Here is a 17038-nt window from a genome sequence, read left to right as displayed (position 1 = left end):
TTTCTGCCAGCAGCAGCTGGGAGCTTAAAGGGCTGGACTCACAGTTCCCACAGGTTTAGTTTGCACAAATGTGGTAGAATCAGGGGCCACTGACTCTCACAGTAGTTTGCAAGAAGTACTTTTTCCAAGATATTGGTAAAAATAAGCTCATTTGGTGATTTTGTACAAGCAATAGCATTATCATGATCATCCCAGTGTATTTCATGAACAGGGTTCATCTCATGTCACCTTTATGCTGAATAAACTGCATTTGAGGGGTGCAACCTGGAGGACAGCTCTGTCCTTCCTAACTGGCCCCCTCACACTAATTATCTAGGTCTGTTTTTTTCCTATGTTCTTTGGATGAAATTAGATCTTTTTGGTCTTTCTCAAATAATAAAGTTGTCCAGCTAATTCTAGGCATAAAACTGTCTTTTCAGTAAGTTCAGCCGTAAATACTGGTCACAACTCTATTTCTAATAGAGATTAAAGCTTCTTCCCTGTTCCAGCCTGGGCCTGCTTTCCTTTTTTTGCCAGACCACATGGCATGTGGAATCTAGTTCCCCACCGGGGGTCGAACCTCTGCCCTCTGCAGTGGAAGCGTAGAGTTCTAACCGCTAGACCATCAGGGAATTCCCAGCCCGGGCCTATTTTGGATAGAAAGTTGGCAAAGCAAATGAGTGTGACTGAATTTTTCTCTGTTGACTCCTGTTTCTCTTATTAATTCCTCCTCCTTGTGGGTCAAAGGAATAAGAGGAGGTTATGGTCTCTCTTGCACCTATCCCAGTTTCCTCAAGTTTTGGGGTGTGTTTGCTGTGCATCTCAGCCCTGGGGTCCTTGAAGTTCTTCAGAGTCCCCCTTTTGCCTGCCGTCCATCTCTCACCTGGCTTTCCCAGATACAGACGATACTTTCCTGCTGGTAGTACTTGGCTTTACTGTTGGCTCCTGGTAGCTAGACTATCTCTGTAGAGCTCCACTGTGCCTATGGAGTTGTCCACATGGGCAAGTCCCTTTTAAGGTGGCTTTAGATTGGCATTCTCTCCCATGACAACCAGATTGGGAGTGTGGGAAACACTTGTGCACTCTTCCCACAAACTCTGGGAATACAGGCCATTTGCCCTGTGGCCACTTCTTGATGACCAGTCTGAGGAGCCACCTGAGGGCAGCCATGTGCCTTCTGGCACTGTCTTTCCTAAGCATGGGTCCCTCAGTCTTTTGGGGACACAGCTTGAGCTCTTCAAATGAATTTTATTAAATCTCTCTTATTCACATTGAAGATGTGAAGATTCTTCCTTCCCCAAACACATACTCAGAGAAGATGAAATTCACAAAGGTATCTTTTCTCTGATTTCTACCTCCCTTTGACCTAGCTAACCTCTTTTATAGGCTGAAAGTGGTTGCCATTTGATGTTCCCCAAACTGGTTTTAAGTTACCCCCTTGCAGATCCTGCTTAGGGAGCCAAGCACTTGCCTTGGGTGTTTGGAGATGTTGGTGTCTATTGTCTTGGAGTTTTAATCTCTATTAGAGATTTAATCTCTATTAGAGCTTTAATCTCTATTAGAAATAGAGTTGTGACCAGTATTTAGGGCTGAACTTACTGAAAAGACAGTTTTATGCCTAGAATTAGCTGGACAACTTTATTATTTGAGACAAAAATGATCAGGAGTTCTGGTATGTGGTATATCTAGGAATGGTCAAGACAAAGAGGGCACAGAGTAGAAAAGAGTTCTAGGATGTATTAAACTTTGAGATGAGTTTTAAAGGAAAACCTGTAAATGCTTAGACATCTGATTTTCTCCATGTTTTAAATTCTCAACTCCTCCTCTATTCCTCTACCCCTTAAAATGTTGGAATGGTCCTAGGAGATACTAAAAGTAGCTGTAACATTAGATAAAAGCTTCATTAGGCCTCGCTGTTTCTTTCCTTAGGCCAGGACCAAACAGGTATTATAGATCTTTTGGGACTCAGAAATCTCTATGGTGTCTTTAACTGTTCAATTATAAAAACTATGATGAATGCAAATTGTTTTAATGCATCTTCTGTGTAAGTGAATCTTTCAGAGAACTGACACTTTTAGTGACCAAAGCACCAGAGAATTATTTCAAAGGAATCTTTAAAATATGCACGCCAAGCTTGCATAAACACTGAGAACTCCCTAAACAGTAATTCTTAGATGCCTGTCAAGCTGCAAGGATTTCTGGCCCCCGGTTGTTATAGGTTTAAGAAAGAGCAGATGAATAATCTAACATCCATATTTTTTCTCTTGAATACCTAAGAAAGAACAATAAATAGTATGGATTGACCATTAATTTTACCTAGAATATTCCCATTGTACTTAAAAACTTGGTTATAAAGACTGGATACTTGTCTCATGGCAAGACCTCTCAGGATTTCCTGATTTTTGCTACTTGAATACAGGGCAGTAGAATCAAAAGAAGAAAAACATTGGAAACATCATTGATTATCATCTTTATTAGGTTAAGAAATGGTCATACTCTAGCAGGAAGAATGTTCTAGAATTTCTGAAGCACTATTTCTTATTTAGCATGGACCTTCAGGTGTGATTTCAGTCTATGTAAAAGCTTGAATACCTACATGATTGAAAAACCCTCGTAGCACTGTCCTCTTATTGGGGGAATGTGGCCTTATCTTTCTTTGATTCAATTACTGTTGTTTAATATCTCACTTGAAAAAACTGGTTAAGTTACCGAATCAAATTTGGGTCTGCTTGCCCCTGTGCAGTAAAGCTAGTCTACTGACACTGCTTTGTGAAGTCAAGTGCAGTGTTTATTATAAGGCATCAGCCAAGGAGTTGGAGACAAAGAGTGCTTAGAAAACTTAACTCCCTGATGGGCTTCAAGACAGCATTTCTAAAGGCCATGTGAGGGAGGGGGAGTCACAGAGTATATGATTGGATTGTGCACAATTCTGACTGGTTGATGGTGAGATCCTAGGATTTTATCACAGGGGTTAACATTATCAATCCTTAGGCTTCAGTGGGCTTGGGGGCTACATGCTGTAATCACACAGTTAACTTCTTCCATTTTTAGCATCTATAAAACAACTCAGGAAAATGTACATCAGATATGATATTATCTAGGTACTTCAGAGAGGAGCTAAAGTAGAGGATATGAGGATATGAGGGGTCTTGCCCAGTTACAGTTTCCCACTTTTCTTTGACACTCCTTAAGCTTGGGGAAAACAGGTGTTGGACAAAAAAGGGAATAATATTTTGAATGGAGCGGTTAATCATAAACTCAGCAGAGGAACTAGGTTTTAGGGGGACTCAATTTCAGTTAGGCCCTTATTTCCAGTGGTGTGAAAATGTTAAAGAAACACGTGGTGTAGACTTATCATGTATTTAATTAGTCTTTGATGGCTGACATTTCAGTTTAACATTCATGTTTCACCTTTGTGACTTTTTTCCTTAGGGGGAAGCCAATCAGAGGCTGAAGTCAGGCGGAGACAACAGCTTCAACTGATACAATCTAAATACCAGAAGAAGGTCAGAATCCATCTCTTTTAGCTTAAATTTGGCAAGAAATTAGAGTACCAGCACTTTCAAAATAACCATGAAATAACACAGTAACTTTAACCAAAAAGCATAAAACCTTGAAACAAATTGCAAAAGAAAATCTCAAAAATCAAAGAAATCCAGATGTGAGAAGCGAAGGGATAAATACTGTGAATTCTCCACCCAAGCTGTGTATCAGTCAGTGGGACCTTGGTAAGGGAATTTCCTCCACCGCAACCCCAGTGTAAGTCTCTACTATGGTTTGAATATTTGATTCCAGGAGCATAGATTTGTTTACTCCATTCCAGTCATGAAAGCATGATAGTAGTACGAAAAAACCAATGATTTTTTTTTTTTAACAAGGAACTCAGGTTGGTTTTTTTTCTGGTTTTTGGTTGTACCAGGTAGCATATAGTTCCCCAACCAGGGACTGAACCTGCGTTCCCTGCATTGCAAGGCAGACTCTTAACCACTGGACTGCCAAGGAGGTCCCTGAAGTCTGAGTTAAATACTAAGGAAAAATTACCTGCCTTTTCTTCTCCCTAACCTGGGCTGGTGGTGGGGGTGGTTTGGGGCCTATGGAGACAGAGAAACAGATACCAAGGTAGAAACGCAGATAAATTTCATGGGCAGCAGATATAGCTTGACCATTTTCTGTGATCTAAGTAGCCTGCAGAACCAACCTATAATCATGGTGTGCCATAGCACAAACAATACTGTAATTTGCCTTTCATCATAATTTTGTGTTCCAGGGGTTCAGGCGGAAAAATAGTAACTGCTTTTTGTCCTCTGTAATCTCAATACAATTTAGCTAAAAAGAGAAGAATGTCTAAGAATCAAGAAGGAAGCTGAAGAAGCTGAAGTCCAGAAAATGAGGGCAGCTCAGAGAGAGAAGGTAGGAACTGGAGAAGATGGTAAGCTAACATTGACCTAGGGCTTCTGATGTGCCAGGTTCCCACACGGTTCATATACAAAGTGTCTAATCCTCACAAGAGCCTGTGAGGTATATACTATTCTTGTTGTCCAAGTTTGCAAATGAAACTGTCAGTTCAGTTGCTCAGTCATATCCGACTCTTTGTGACCCCATGGACAGAGGATCAGATAACTTGCCCAAGGACTCACAGCCAGTAAAAAGAAGAAGTAGGATTCAAATCCAGGCTGACTGGTCTCAGAGCTAGTGTTATTATTTTTTTTTAAGTAATTTTATTTTCTTTATCAGCCGTACCACACGGCATATGGGATCTTAGTTGCCCAACCAGGAATCAAACTCATGCCCCCTGCATTAGAAGCATGGAGGTTTAACCACTGGACCACCAGGGAAGTCCCAGGTCTGGAATTCATTATCTTCACACTCTCTCACCTCCTCAGCCGGGTGGTCAAAAGAGCAGCTGTGTATTTGGCCAGAAGGCACAGCTACTAGTGACAATGGCTGCCAGTGGTGCCCCATCAGGCTTACGTACAAATATTGAACGTTCCAGGCTGAATGTTAAATAGGTGAACATATCCTTCTCACTGGTAAAAGAAAAAGCATGCATTTGCATTTCAGTATTAGTGATATGATCTAGTTTAAATCTCAAAGTGATGTTTTTAGTTTTGATCTTCTTTCTGGGGCTTGTGGGGGAAAGTCTCTTGAAGATGCTCTTTCGCCAGAGAAGGAAGAATGTACAGTTCTTCTATCTGCCTCCTCCTTCTCCCATGCCCCTTGAAGTCCTAAGCTGTCATAGGTTTTAAGTGTTGGAGGTTTGGGGGAAAGAGGTTGACTGATGATACTAGTGACCAGGTATGATATCTGCTATATGTATAAGTCATGAAAACACAATTCTTTTTCCTGCTCTCTCTCTCTTTCTCTTTCTCTCTCTCTTTTTTTCCTCTTAAAGATTGGGTGTTGGTCAAAACTTTAACCTAGTTACCAAGCAATAGATATCTTTACTAGTTAGAGTTAACAAAGCCCAAAGCTGATGGCTTATAGTATGCACAAGAATGTGAGTCTTCTTTCACCAGGGAGCTCTATACCTGGCTGGAGAGGTATATTTCTTGGAAGGTGTCCTCTTGCATTGTGTGACCTTGGACAGGCCCCTACCCCTCTCTGAACTGTTACTGTAAAATGAGTCTGTAAGCTCCACCTTCTCTGTTCCCAAGGCCAGGAATATGTGTAGATATAGAAATGCTACATCTGTAGGCTGTGGGGTAGAGATAAGATTGGACATATATGTGAGGAACTGAAATGAAATGCTGGTGGTATTAAAAAAGTATAGGCACTTTGTTTACTAAATTTGATTCAGCAATCCACTTCCACGTCATTAGCTATTACACCTTCACTGAGAAGATTCTCATAATAATTCTTTTTAAACCTCTCTCTCACTTCCTCTCTATTCCTCGCTCTTTTCCCTTCAGGCTCCCCCCCCCCCCCCGCCCCTGCCACCCCATTTCCTCCTTTAGAGGAACGTTTACACTTCAGTCTCAAGATTGTAAAGGCGGTATTCCCTTTATGTAGCATAGACTTTCTGCATTTCAGGTGGAACTCAGAAAATCACCAAATAATCACCAGGAACTAATTAAGAGGCTTGCAGATCCTGAAGAATTGTGTTGTGAACTCTTATCCTAAAAGGGATTTACTAGTTGTCATTTAATACCCATAACTGGCTGGCTTGTGGGTTATTCATAGGTCATTTCTTCGTGGTTCAAATAATGTACTATATACTATTTAGAAATGTTAGTGGCCAAGACAGTTTTCTTTAACGCTGAGTGAAAGCAGCATGCCCTCCTTCCTAAGTTAGACCATACCACTAATTGTACAGCCATCATTTACTACACAAATCTTAACTGCGTTGGCCTTTCTAAAATGATAACTATAATGATTATTGGTATAAATTTGTCTAAGAGTAACAGATGGGGAGAGAGAGTTGATATATAGGTCCTTCCCATTCAAAACGCAGTTTCTGAACCAGCAGCCTTGGAGTATCACTTATTAGAAATTCAGGAACTTCCTTGGTGGTCCAGTGGTTAACAATCTGCCTTGCAATGGACACGACGAAGATTTGATTCCTGGTAGGATAATTAAGGGGCTTTCCTGGTGGCTCAGCAGTAAAGAATCTGCCTGCAATACAGGAGACTCGGGTTCAGTCCCTGGGTCGAGAAGATCCTGTGGAGGAGGGCATGGGAACCCACTCCAGTATTGTTGCCTGGAGAATGCCACGCACATAGGAGCCTTGGCGGGCTACAGTCCATGGGGTTGCAAAGAGTTGGACCCGAGTGAAGTGACTGAGCATGCATATAGGATAACGGAGATCCCACGTGCCACAGAGCAGCTGAGCCCAGGTGCCGTAACTAGAGATGCTGTTCACTGCAGTGAAGGTCCTGATGCTGCAACTAAGACCCGATGCAGCCAAAGAAATAAATATTAAAAAAAAAAAGAAATGCAGAATCTCAAACCCCACCCCAGACCTCCTGAAACACACCTGTTATTTTAACAAGCTCCCCGGGTGATTCTCGTGCACATCCTGGTTTGAGGAGCCTTCATCTAAACTGCCTTGAGAGAGATGGGGCCGCCCACTCTGGCCCTTCCACAAACTTGATTTCTCTGGCTAATTGGCTTGGACTGCCACCCTGACCTAGTTTTTCCTACTGTATATAAATCTGTGGCTTTCATACTAAATGTGAGCCTATTTAGTAGCTTGTGTCAGATGAAAGAAAAATGGACATTAGCCATCTCGAAATGGCATGCTTCACACTGCCAGTGTGAAAATGGCCAAGGGAAGCGATAATGGCTGTGCTTATGGAGCATTTATTCTTTAAAATGCACAGCAGACACACACATGGACACCGGCGTACAAACCCCCCCTCCTCCCCAGGCTGCTATCCAGGAACCACAAACCAAGGAGAACCCAAGCAGCCTGTGGCCACCCGAGGACGTCCAGCGTGGCCCAGTGGTCTTAACACCGCCTTGGCCTTTATCTTGTCCTCTCCAGGGAGGGTCACAGGGCTTCCCAGGTGGCACCAGTGGGAACCTGCACCAGCACAGAACCTGTCTGCCAACGCAGGAGACGTGAGAGACGCAGGTTTGGTCCCTGGGTTGGGAAGATCCCCGGGAGGAGAGAATGGCAACCCTCTCCAGTGTTCTTGCCTGGGAAGTCCCATGGACAGAGGAGCCTGGTGGGCTACAGTCCATGGGGTTGCAAAGAGTCAGACATGGCTGAAGCGACTTGGCACACATGCACGCAGAGGGTCACCCAGGAACACCGGGTCTCTTTCTGATTGGTCACCACCTGTGTGTGAGTGAGGGGAGAGTAAACTGCATTCCCTGTATCCTTAATAAGCACAAAGGTATGAAAGGCAGCCAGTCCTTTAGCATCTGGTCATGTCGTTGGCGTCCGGGAGGAGTTAATCCTGTGGGCTCAGGGGAACTTAGGAGAGGGCACCGGGGTGCTTCAGGTAAACTTGGATTCCCTAAACTAGGGGATGTTGATGATGTGTGCTCTCCCAGTGGTGTACTGGGACTTCCTTGTACCAGCTCATGACAGTGGATTGTTATATTTTTATGAGTTAGTTGACTTCATGTTGGTAGATTGAAACTGACCACAAGGGGGTATTTTCACCACTGGAATCGGTAAATGCTACAAATCAAACACCCTTCCCCTCCTTGCTAGAGCTAGGTGTTACATTTATCAGCATACCACTGCTTCGCCCTAAAGGAAATAAGACCTCCCTCCCTCTCTCCCATTTTAAAACCAAGCCTCAGAGGGCTGGTGGGGGGCAAACATTCGGTGAATTATCTGGCATGTTACATATCTGATTTAAAAGTGGATTCCAGGCAGAATAATGCCCCCTCCCCTGCTCTTCCACATTCGAATCCCTAGCACCTAGGAAGATGTGATGTTATGTGGCAAAGAGAATTCAGTTTGCAGCTGGAATTAGGTTACTAATCAGCTTACATTCAAATAGGGAGAACAGCCTGCATTATTCAGGTGTGTCCAGTGTAATCATGAGGTTCCTTAAATTGGGGAGAAGGACACAGAAAATTGAGGGCATAAAGATATGGAGCAGGAGAAAGATTTAGCCTGCCATTGTTGGCTTGAAGATAGAACAAGGCCACTGGATAAAAGATTAAACCTCTAGGTAGGAGCTACAAAACCATAACTATGGTACCCCTAACTCTACACTGACCAAACAGATGACTGGCACTTAGGATAGCAGAACATACAAATAGATGTGATTTCTGGAAAAACAGTTCTTATCGTAGGGGTAGAAAGAAGTAAAAACTCAGCTGTAGTCTTTGGAGGGCACTCATATTGCTAGCTACCTGAAAGCCTTGTGGACATGACAGCTGGTTCTGGAATCTGCTAATTTCCCTCAACCTCAGTATATTATCTGAGCCCCATGAGACCCATTTTGGACTTCTGAGCTCCAGAACTGTAAGATTATTAACAAATTTATATTGTTTTAAGCCACTAAGTTTATGGTTGGTATAGCACCAACAGAAAGCTAATACAATCCATGTGGTTATATAGTGTATTAATTTCTCTTCTTGGAAATATATATGGAAGAGAAAATATCTCTAAAATACTAGTGCATCAGTAAAATAAAGTTCTTGAAAAAAATAAAACAACAGCATAACACATGCAAGTACTTGCTTTGTCACTGGATCTCAGCATGGTAGACAAGTTTTCAGGAATCATCATAGCAAGCCTTTCACCCAAATGCAGTGCCATGGAAATAAACCTCCACCACACTTTCCCCTCATAATCACATTGATGAATTAAGTAATAATTTGATTTTTTTTCAGACTTTCATAATGCTCACAAACTTAAAAAATAAAAATCTCCAAGTCCACGTCAAAGACCTTCTTTACCTCTTGGATTTATCTTATTCTGCTTTTGGTCAACACATGTTTGAAATAATATATAGTGCTATATAGTTTATGAATATTTTCATTTGATTCTCCCAACTTCTTAGAGCATCAGGACGTCAGAGAGAGCAAGAAACCAGCTAGAAATCTGAGTGGCAAAAGAAACCTTTCTTTGCTCTTTCCAATAAACTATAAAGTCATAAAGCTGATGAAGTTATGTGGAGCCCTAGAGGTAATGGTATTTTTTATAGACACCAAAAAGCATCATTAGTTAGTTTTAATGCTAAAAGTGAGGTAGGAACTACTTCATACCTACTTCATTTTCTATTAGCGTAGAAAACAAGGTCTGCATATTAGGTGCAGAGGTGCATCCACATACATGTTTTTAAGGAGTCACACCTGTTGCTTATTCCTAGGAAACAAATAGTAGCGGGGCTAATGACTTTAGAACAATTCTAGGGTAAAAACTCAACATCAAGGTAATTATCCCAATACTGCTTTTAAAAATTGGGAAAAGTTTCCATTTCTGAAAACTTCCAAGGAACAAAACAAAACTTTCAAGTTTTTCCCAGAAATATGGTTCCTACATCATGCATTTCTTTATGCATGACCCAGCGTGGGCATTAAGCCTCTGATTGTTGAAATGCAGTAGGGTCCCGTTAATTGGCCCCATTAATTAACACATAATGTTGGGATTTAATAATATCTCTGAAATGCAGGTACAGGACTAAAAGTGCAAGCTGTTCATTTATTTATGCTTCACTTTCCTTATCTGTAATAAAGTGTGTGTGTCTGTGTTAGTCACTCAGTTGTGTCCGACCGACCCTTTGCGACCCATGGACTGTAGGCCAGCAGGCTCCTCTGTCCATGGGATTTTCCAGGCAAGAATACTGGAGTGGGTTGCCACTTCCTCCTCCAGAGGATCTTCCTGACCCAGGCATCCAACTCGCATCTCCAGTGTCTCCTGCATTGCAGGCAGATTCTTTACCCGCTGAGCCATCGGGGAAGCCACTATCTGTAAAATGGGGGTAGGATTAAAGGATGCAATACATGCAAATCCCTTTGTATTGAATACCATGGACAGTGCTAAGTAAGCACTGAACAAGGTGCCCTGACCTAATTAACTATATTTGTAAACGAGCACCCCATCTCATTTGACTCTTATTATTTTCTAAAACATTTATTTGTTTGGCTGAGCCGGGCCTTAGCTGCGGCACGCGGGGTCTCCCGTTGCCGTGCACGGACTCTGGTTGTGGTGTGGGGGCTCAGGAGTTGCGGCGCCTGGGCTTAGTCGCTCCGAGGCAGGTAGGATCTTAGCTCTCCAGCCAGGGATTGAACCCACAGTCGCCTGAATTGCAAGGCAGCGTCTTAACCCCTGGACCATCTGGTAAGTCCCTGCCTCTATTACTATATCAACCTCTCGTGTGGACGGCAGACAGGATTTTTATTTTACACACGAATTGGATCAGCTTAATTATTTCATTTTCACTAAGCTCACATGAACTGGGCTGCTGGAGGAAAAAATACACTTGGCTCCTCTTCTCACGGAACTTGTTGGGCTTCCCTCTCAGCTGGGTCTTTAATCATCCCCAGGGCACAGTATTTTCCTTTGCAGTCTAGGCTCATCTCTAATTATCAACATCTTTCTCCCTTATCCTCATTTTTCATTTTCAACACATGACCTCATTTCCCACCGTCTCGGAGATAAAGACCACGAGGCTGAAAGTCTATATTTTTCTGTTTCCTTACTCTTTCTTTGCTGCTGCTACACCCACCTCATCTTGGGAGGAATAAGAAACTGCTTTTCCGTGTTGCCGTGATGGATTCTCCCACCTGTGCTTCCCATCCCATCCCATCTTTCCTCCATCCTCGTCAGGAACCTTGTTGCTCCATTGGTTAAGGCTCCATTTCTTCTGTAGCTTTCTTGTTCGTTTTTCTCTCTTGGGGTATAATCATACTCAAATCTCTCACCTTAAAAACAAATTGTCTCTATGCTGGCTTGCTTTCCACTCCTTCCTCCCAAGCATCACAGCTCAGCTTCTTGAAAGTCTTCTCTTCCCCACTGGATTCCCACATGCTAGTCTGTAGACCAACTCCTATCAATCATCTGAACTGCTCCCTTCCAAAATCTGTTTTAAGTGATGCTCCCCAGGTGATTTGGTGAGCTCAGCTGGCTTTTAGGAACTCACCTTCTTTGAGTCCTCATCTTTACTTGCTCCTTGGTGGGCCAAATTTGACTTCTGTCTCTAATAAATCATTGATATGAATCTAGCTAAGATCACCAGTGGAGCTTAGTTGAAAAATCCAGTGGAGACTCTTCAGCTCCTAATTTATTTTAACTGTTTGTAATATTGTATCTATTGAGCACTCTGTCCTTCAAATTCTCCCCTTCTGGATTTCCTCTGGACCCTGTTCTCTGCTTGTTTTTCTATTACTGATGTTCTATCAGGTCCCTTCCATTCATCTTCTCATTGCCTGTGCTGCCATATTCCTAGGTGAAAGCCCCCACCTTCCATGTCTGGATTTTGCTTGTGCAGATGATGTGTGAAAGCCACATCTCCAGAGCGTATTCCTGAATCGCAGAACATGTGTTTTACTGTATTTTACTGTATGCTTGCTATTCCTTTCTAGAGGTGCCACAGTATATCTCAGATACAAACGAGCATACCCCTAACAGGTTCAAAAGCGACCTCATATTCATTCTGATGTTCTTAAATCACAGTCACCTGTATTCTCCCCCCTTTTTTTGACTCATCCTATATTAATATGGATTCCCCAGGTGGCACAGTGGTAAAGAATCTGCCTGCCAGTGCAGGAGGTGCGAGAGATGTGAGTTCGATCCCTGGGTGGGGAAGATCCCCTGGAGAAGAAAATGGCAACCCACTCCAGTATTCTTGCCTGAAAATTTCCATGGACGGAGCAGCCAGGCAGGCTACAGTCCATGAGGTTGCAAAGAATCTGACATGACTGAGCACGCGCGCGCACACACACACACACACACACACACATTAATATAGCCCGCCTCCCACTGTTTCCTCTTTCCTCTTATTTCTGTCCCCTACATTTTCTCAGAGTTTGTCCTTTCTTTAATGTCTGTGTTGTCTTAATTTGGGACTCATAATTTTATGATGTGGCTTGTGAGAACCACACCGTTGGTTTTTATATTTGTGATCCTTTCTGCAGCTTATCTTTCATGCTGCTTTCAGGATTAACTGCTTACTATCCTGCTTAAAATAACACAGTGGCTCATCATTGCCTTTAATGAAGTCCAAACTCCTTTACTTGGCATTTACATTTCTTTATAATGCCCCTTCCTGCTCTCTCAATCTTATCTTCCACCCATCTCATACAAACCCCTTTGAATTTATACCTAAGCGTCTTGGGGTTTCCTGAACTGATATATTCTCTTCTGCCTTTAGGTATTGAAAATACATGTTATAAAAATGCCCTTTTCGTATTCAGGGCCATAACTAGCCCATCATGGCCTTTGTGCAAATTAGAAACAGATGTGTCATCCAGGCAGTCAGTTCTGTGGGTGCTCAGATCGTCACAAAGGTGAGAGATGGTACCTTTGTGAGAAACAGAGAAAGATACCCCTGCTGTGCTGAAGGCCCCTGTGCCGGGCTGCAAAGCTTGGGGAGCTGAATGCTGCTCTATTTTAGCCCTGTGGACCTCTCTGCTAGGCCCTGGGCCGTGAGAGACTCACACAGTGGAATGCAGTATCCTGCTCCCATCACCCCCTTTTCCTCCTGCGAAGTTCTTGCTTAATATTGGTCTCCATCTAGAATGTCTATCTCTCACTAGACCCATGGTTCTTATCCTTTTATTTGGTCATCCGCCCCTAGGGAAATCTGAAGCAAGCAAGCTATGAACCCATTCACCTTAAAACTGAGCATACTCCTAACAGACACTTAATTCATGAACCCAAGGTTAGAAACCACGTTCCAAAAGTTATTCAAATTTTGGCTAACCCTGACTCTACCCCAACCCAAGATGGGGCCTGGCACATGGAAGGCACCAAATGAATGTTTATGGGACCTGTTGACAGCGTTTCTCCAACAGGCCACTTCTGTGCTTTTTTCTTTATGTTCATACTACAGATCTGCAAACCTCTATTCCCTAATATATTTTACACTTTGCCATCATGGCTTTCTTGTCTATGGTCCCAGCTAGCTTCTCGAATTTTCCAGGGTAGGCTCTGCTCTGTTTATACCTGTAGTCCCAGCATCTAATAGAACACAGTATGGAGCATATAACAGGCATGTGATGAATGTTTACTGAGTGCATGGGATTCAGTGATAGTAAATGATTTGCTTAAGGTCACTCAGTGATGGTGAACCTAGAACTGACTGCATAGTGTTTTCTTCTGGACCTCATGTTCTTAGGTATTTTACATTCTGCTTTTGTATATGCATGGTAAGTATGGTTGGGTGACTCCTTAACTCACTGCTAAATGGAAAGAAAGAAACAGTCTGACTAAATCTAAGTATTTGGATTAGTGTGCTAAAATAATTAGGCTTCCCAGGTGGCTCAGTGGTACAGAATCTGCCTGCCAAGCAGGAGACATGGGTTCGGTCCCTGGGTTGGGATGATCTCCTGGAGAAGGAAATGGCAACCCACTCCAGTATTCTTGCCTGGAGAATCCCATAGACAGAGGAGCCTGGCGGGCTACAGTCCAGGGGTCACAGAGAGTCGGACCCGACTTGGTGACTGAACAACACGAAACAACGGAAACCACCACCACGGTGGTAGGTGTTGAACACTCAAATACTCTAGAATTCTGAAAAATGCTTCTCCATCAACTCTTCAGGGATAAACAGGCCTTTGTTGGATAGGATATAGCTACTGGGTAACTATTTTTGTGAGCTAAGTACAGTGACAATCTGTTAGTGAAGAGATGAGAGTCCATGTTCCAATTTCTGACCTTGCTGAAGGAACCCAGCCTTGGTCTCTAGATGCCTGTGTGCCTTTCTCACTGTTCTCTCAGTAGCATTCCTAATTCTGGGTTGATCAATACCTGCTGCTTGCTTGCTGTCTTTTAACTCTTGGCCCCCTTTCCTTCCCCCGGAGATGTGGGGAGCTCATCAAAATTGACCACTTTTGGTCTCATGAGTCAGGATTTTTTTTCTAGATTGAGATCATGTTTATTCAGTTTGCTTCCTCGAACTGTTTTCATTAATAACCCCCTTGCCTTGTATTATAATTTATGCTTTCAGATTGTAGTAAGTTTTCCTTATTTTTTTTTTCCTGAAACTGAAATCATTCATTTTACCTTTCAAGATGGGATAAGTAAATAGTTCTATGTGAATGAAGACTTCCACGGAAATGAACAATTTTTTCCCTCTTTGGAAAATGGAACTAAATTTATGTTAGAGTCTGGAAGCGATGATTTCCATATTCCCCTTTCACAGGTCTTCCCAGTGGACAAGTCCAGTTTTTTTTTTATTAAAGCAAATAAAAGATGCTTGACATTAAAACTTCAAATCTCTTCTGTATTGTGGAATTTGTCTCAACTCCCCATTAAATTTGCTGTTTAGGAAGTCTACTTGTTTTTCAGAAGTAAATTTTAAAAATGACAGTTGTATCATAGTAAAAAAAAAAACAAAAAAAGCAAGTGTTTCTGGGTTATTAAGTTGGATTAAAATATGTCAGAGCCATGGTGACAGTAGCGACCCTGTGGACTGTAGCCCACCAGGCTCCTCCGTCCATGGGATTCTCCAGGCAAGGATACTGGAGTGGGGTGCCATTTCCGTCTCCAGGAGATCTTCCCTATCCAGGGATCGAACCTGGGTCTCCTGCATTGCAGGCAGGCGCTTTACCGTCTGAGCCACCAGGGAAGCATCAGTGAAAGTTGCTCAGTTGTGTCAGACTCTTTGCAAACCCATGGACTATATAAACCATGGAATTCTCCAGGCCAGAATACTGGAGTAGGTAGCCATTCCCTTCTCCATGGGATCTTCCCAACCCAGGGATTGAACCCAGGTCTCCTGCATTGCAGGTAGATTCTTTACCAGCTGAGCCACAAGGGAAGAAATGCAATATCACAGTAATATCAAATGTGAAATTCTTTAGACTCTCCAAACAATTAATCAAAAAAAAAAAAAAAAGGAGAAGAGTATTTAAGCGATGGCTTATTTTGGACATTGGCTGTTCTGTCTCCCAACAGCTTTCAGTGTCTGATTCTAAGTCAGAAGGGAATTGAACTGGATTATTGAAAATTGTTTCCTGAATGCTTTATCAGGATATAGAGTGATACATGTATATACGCACACACACACACATATATGTAGGATAAATATGTATGTAGTATATATACAAATATATAAACATGTACATATATATACAAATATATATATATGTATGTAGTATATTTAACCATATATATATATTGACTATTAAACCATTTATCATCATTTTCATTTAACATGATTGATATGGAAATTTTATGTTTTCCCTAGAACATTTTGAAGACATTGCTTAAGATAGAAATATTGCTATCATCTGAACTAAGATTAAAAATATGAAATACTGATTTTTGCAATTATGCCCATCAAGCTGGGAGAGGGGGACCATGGAAAGAACTCAGGGCTTCTGGCTTTCAGTGTAGGGCCCAAGAGTTGAGAGAGGCGTATCATCTTCAAAGCCCTGCTAAGCACCATAATGGATTATGGAGGCCACTTGAACCTAAAGATTTTGGACCTTGGTTAATTTTAACATCATGATTCTGCTCAGTTCAGTTCTGTTCAGTCATTCAGTCATGTCCGACTCTTTGCGACCCCATGGACTGCAGCACATCAGGCCTCCCTGTCCATTGCCAACTCCAGGAGTTTACTCAAACTCATCTCCATTGAGTCGGTGATGCCATCCAACCATCTCATCCTCTGTTGTCCCTTTCTCATCCTGCCTTCAATCTTTCCCAGCATCAGGTATTTTCAAATGAGTCAGTTCTTCACATCAGGTAGTGAAAGTATTGGAGTTTCCGCTTCAGCATCAGTCCTTCCAATGAATATTCAGGACCAATTTCCTTTAGGATGGACTGGTTTGATCTCCTTGCAGTCCACAGGACTCTCAAGAGTCTTCTCCAACACCACAGTTCAAAAGCATCAATTCTTTGGTGCTCAGCTTTCTTTATAGTCCAACTCTCACATCCATACATGACTACTGGAACAACCATAGCTTTGACTAGCTGGGCCTTTGTTGGCATAGTAATGTCTCTGCTTTTTAATATGCTGTCTAGGTTTGTCATAACTTTCCTTCCAAGGAGCAAGCGTCTTTTAATTTCATTGCTGCAGTCACCATCTTCAGTGATTTTGGAGCCCAAAACATAGTCTCTCACCGTTTCCATTGTTTCTCCATCTATTTGCCATGAAGTGATGGGACCAGATGCCATGATGTTAGTTTTCTGAATGTTGAGTTTTAAGTCAACATTTTCACGTAAAGCTTCCTTAAAAGATATATTTTGTTACTTGCAATTTCAGAGCAACAAATTAGAGGAGAAAAAAAGACTTCAAGAAAACCTCAGGAGAGAAACTTTCAGAGAGCATCAGCAATAGTAAGTTTGTTTTCAGAACTTTGTACCTTTTACAGAAATATTGTTCATTGTGCTTTTAAAGTCCAGGTGATGGTAACTATTTAAAATATCTGGTAATGAATTCTTGGCTATTAATTATGTGATTGAACTCTAAAAGTGAGGTTCCAA

At 42.2% G+C, this 17038-nt stretch overlaps 1 protein-coding gene, 1 long non-coding RNA gene and 1 other non-coding gene across 3 annotated transcripts in view; 1 reads left to right on the top strand and 2 right to left on the bottom strand.

The window, feature by feature from the left end:
* The window catches only part of LOC122447511, an 89027-nt gene that overhangs the window by 8162 nt on the left and 63827 nt on the right, over positions 1-17038 (bottom strand). The window lies entirely within an intron of this gene.
* EPSTI1 (epithelial stromal interaction 1) overlaps positions 1-17038 on the top strand; it is a 96707-nt gene that overhangs the window by 22243 nt on the left and 57426 nt on the right. The window contains exons 4-6 of the mRNA XM_043478158.1: positions 3412-3485; positions 4306-4389; positions 16818-16891. Of these exons, the coding sequence (XP_043334093.1) occupies positions 3412-3485; positions 4306-4389; positions 16818-16891 (232 nt within the window). The remainder of the gene's footprint in view (positions 1-3411; positions 3486-4305; positions 4390-16817; positions 16892-17038) is intronic.
* On the bottom strand, positions 15105-15176 carry TRNAC-GCA. The gene has a single exon. It is a non-coding gene; the product is annotated as a tRNA-Cys (tRNA).

Source organism: Cervus canadensis, chromosome 9, assembly GCF_019320065.1.
Source record: "Cervus canadensis isolate Bull #8, Minnesota chromosome 9, ASM1932006v1, whole genome shotgun sequence".
Classification (NCBI taxonomy): domain Eukaryota; kingdom Metazoa; phylum Chordata; class Mammalia; order Artiodactyla; family Cervidae; genus Cervus; species Cervus canadensis.
The sequence above is the reverse complement of the archived record's forward strand: the minus strand, read 5'-3'. Positions and strand labels throughout refer to the sequence as shown.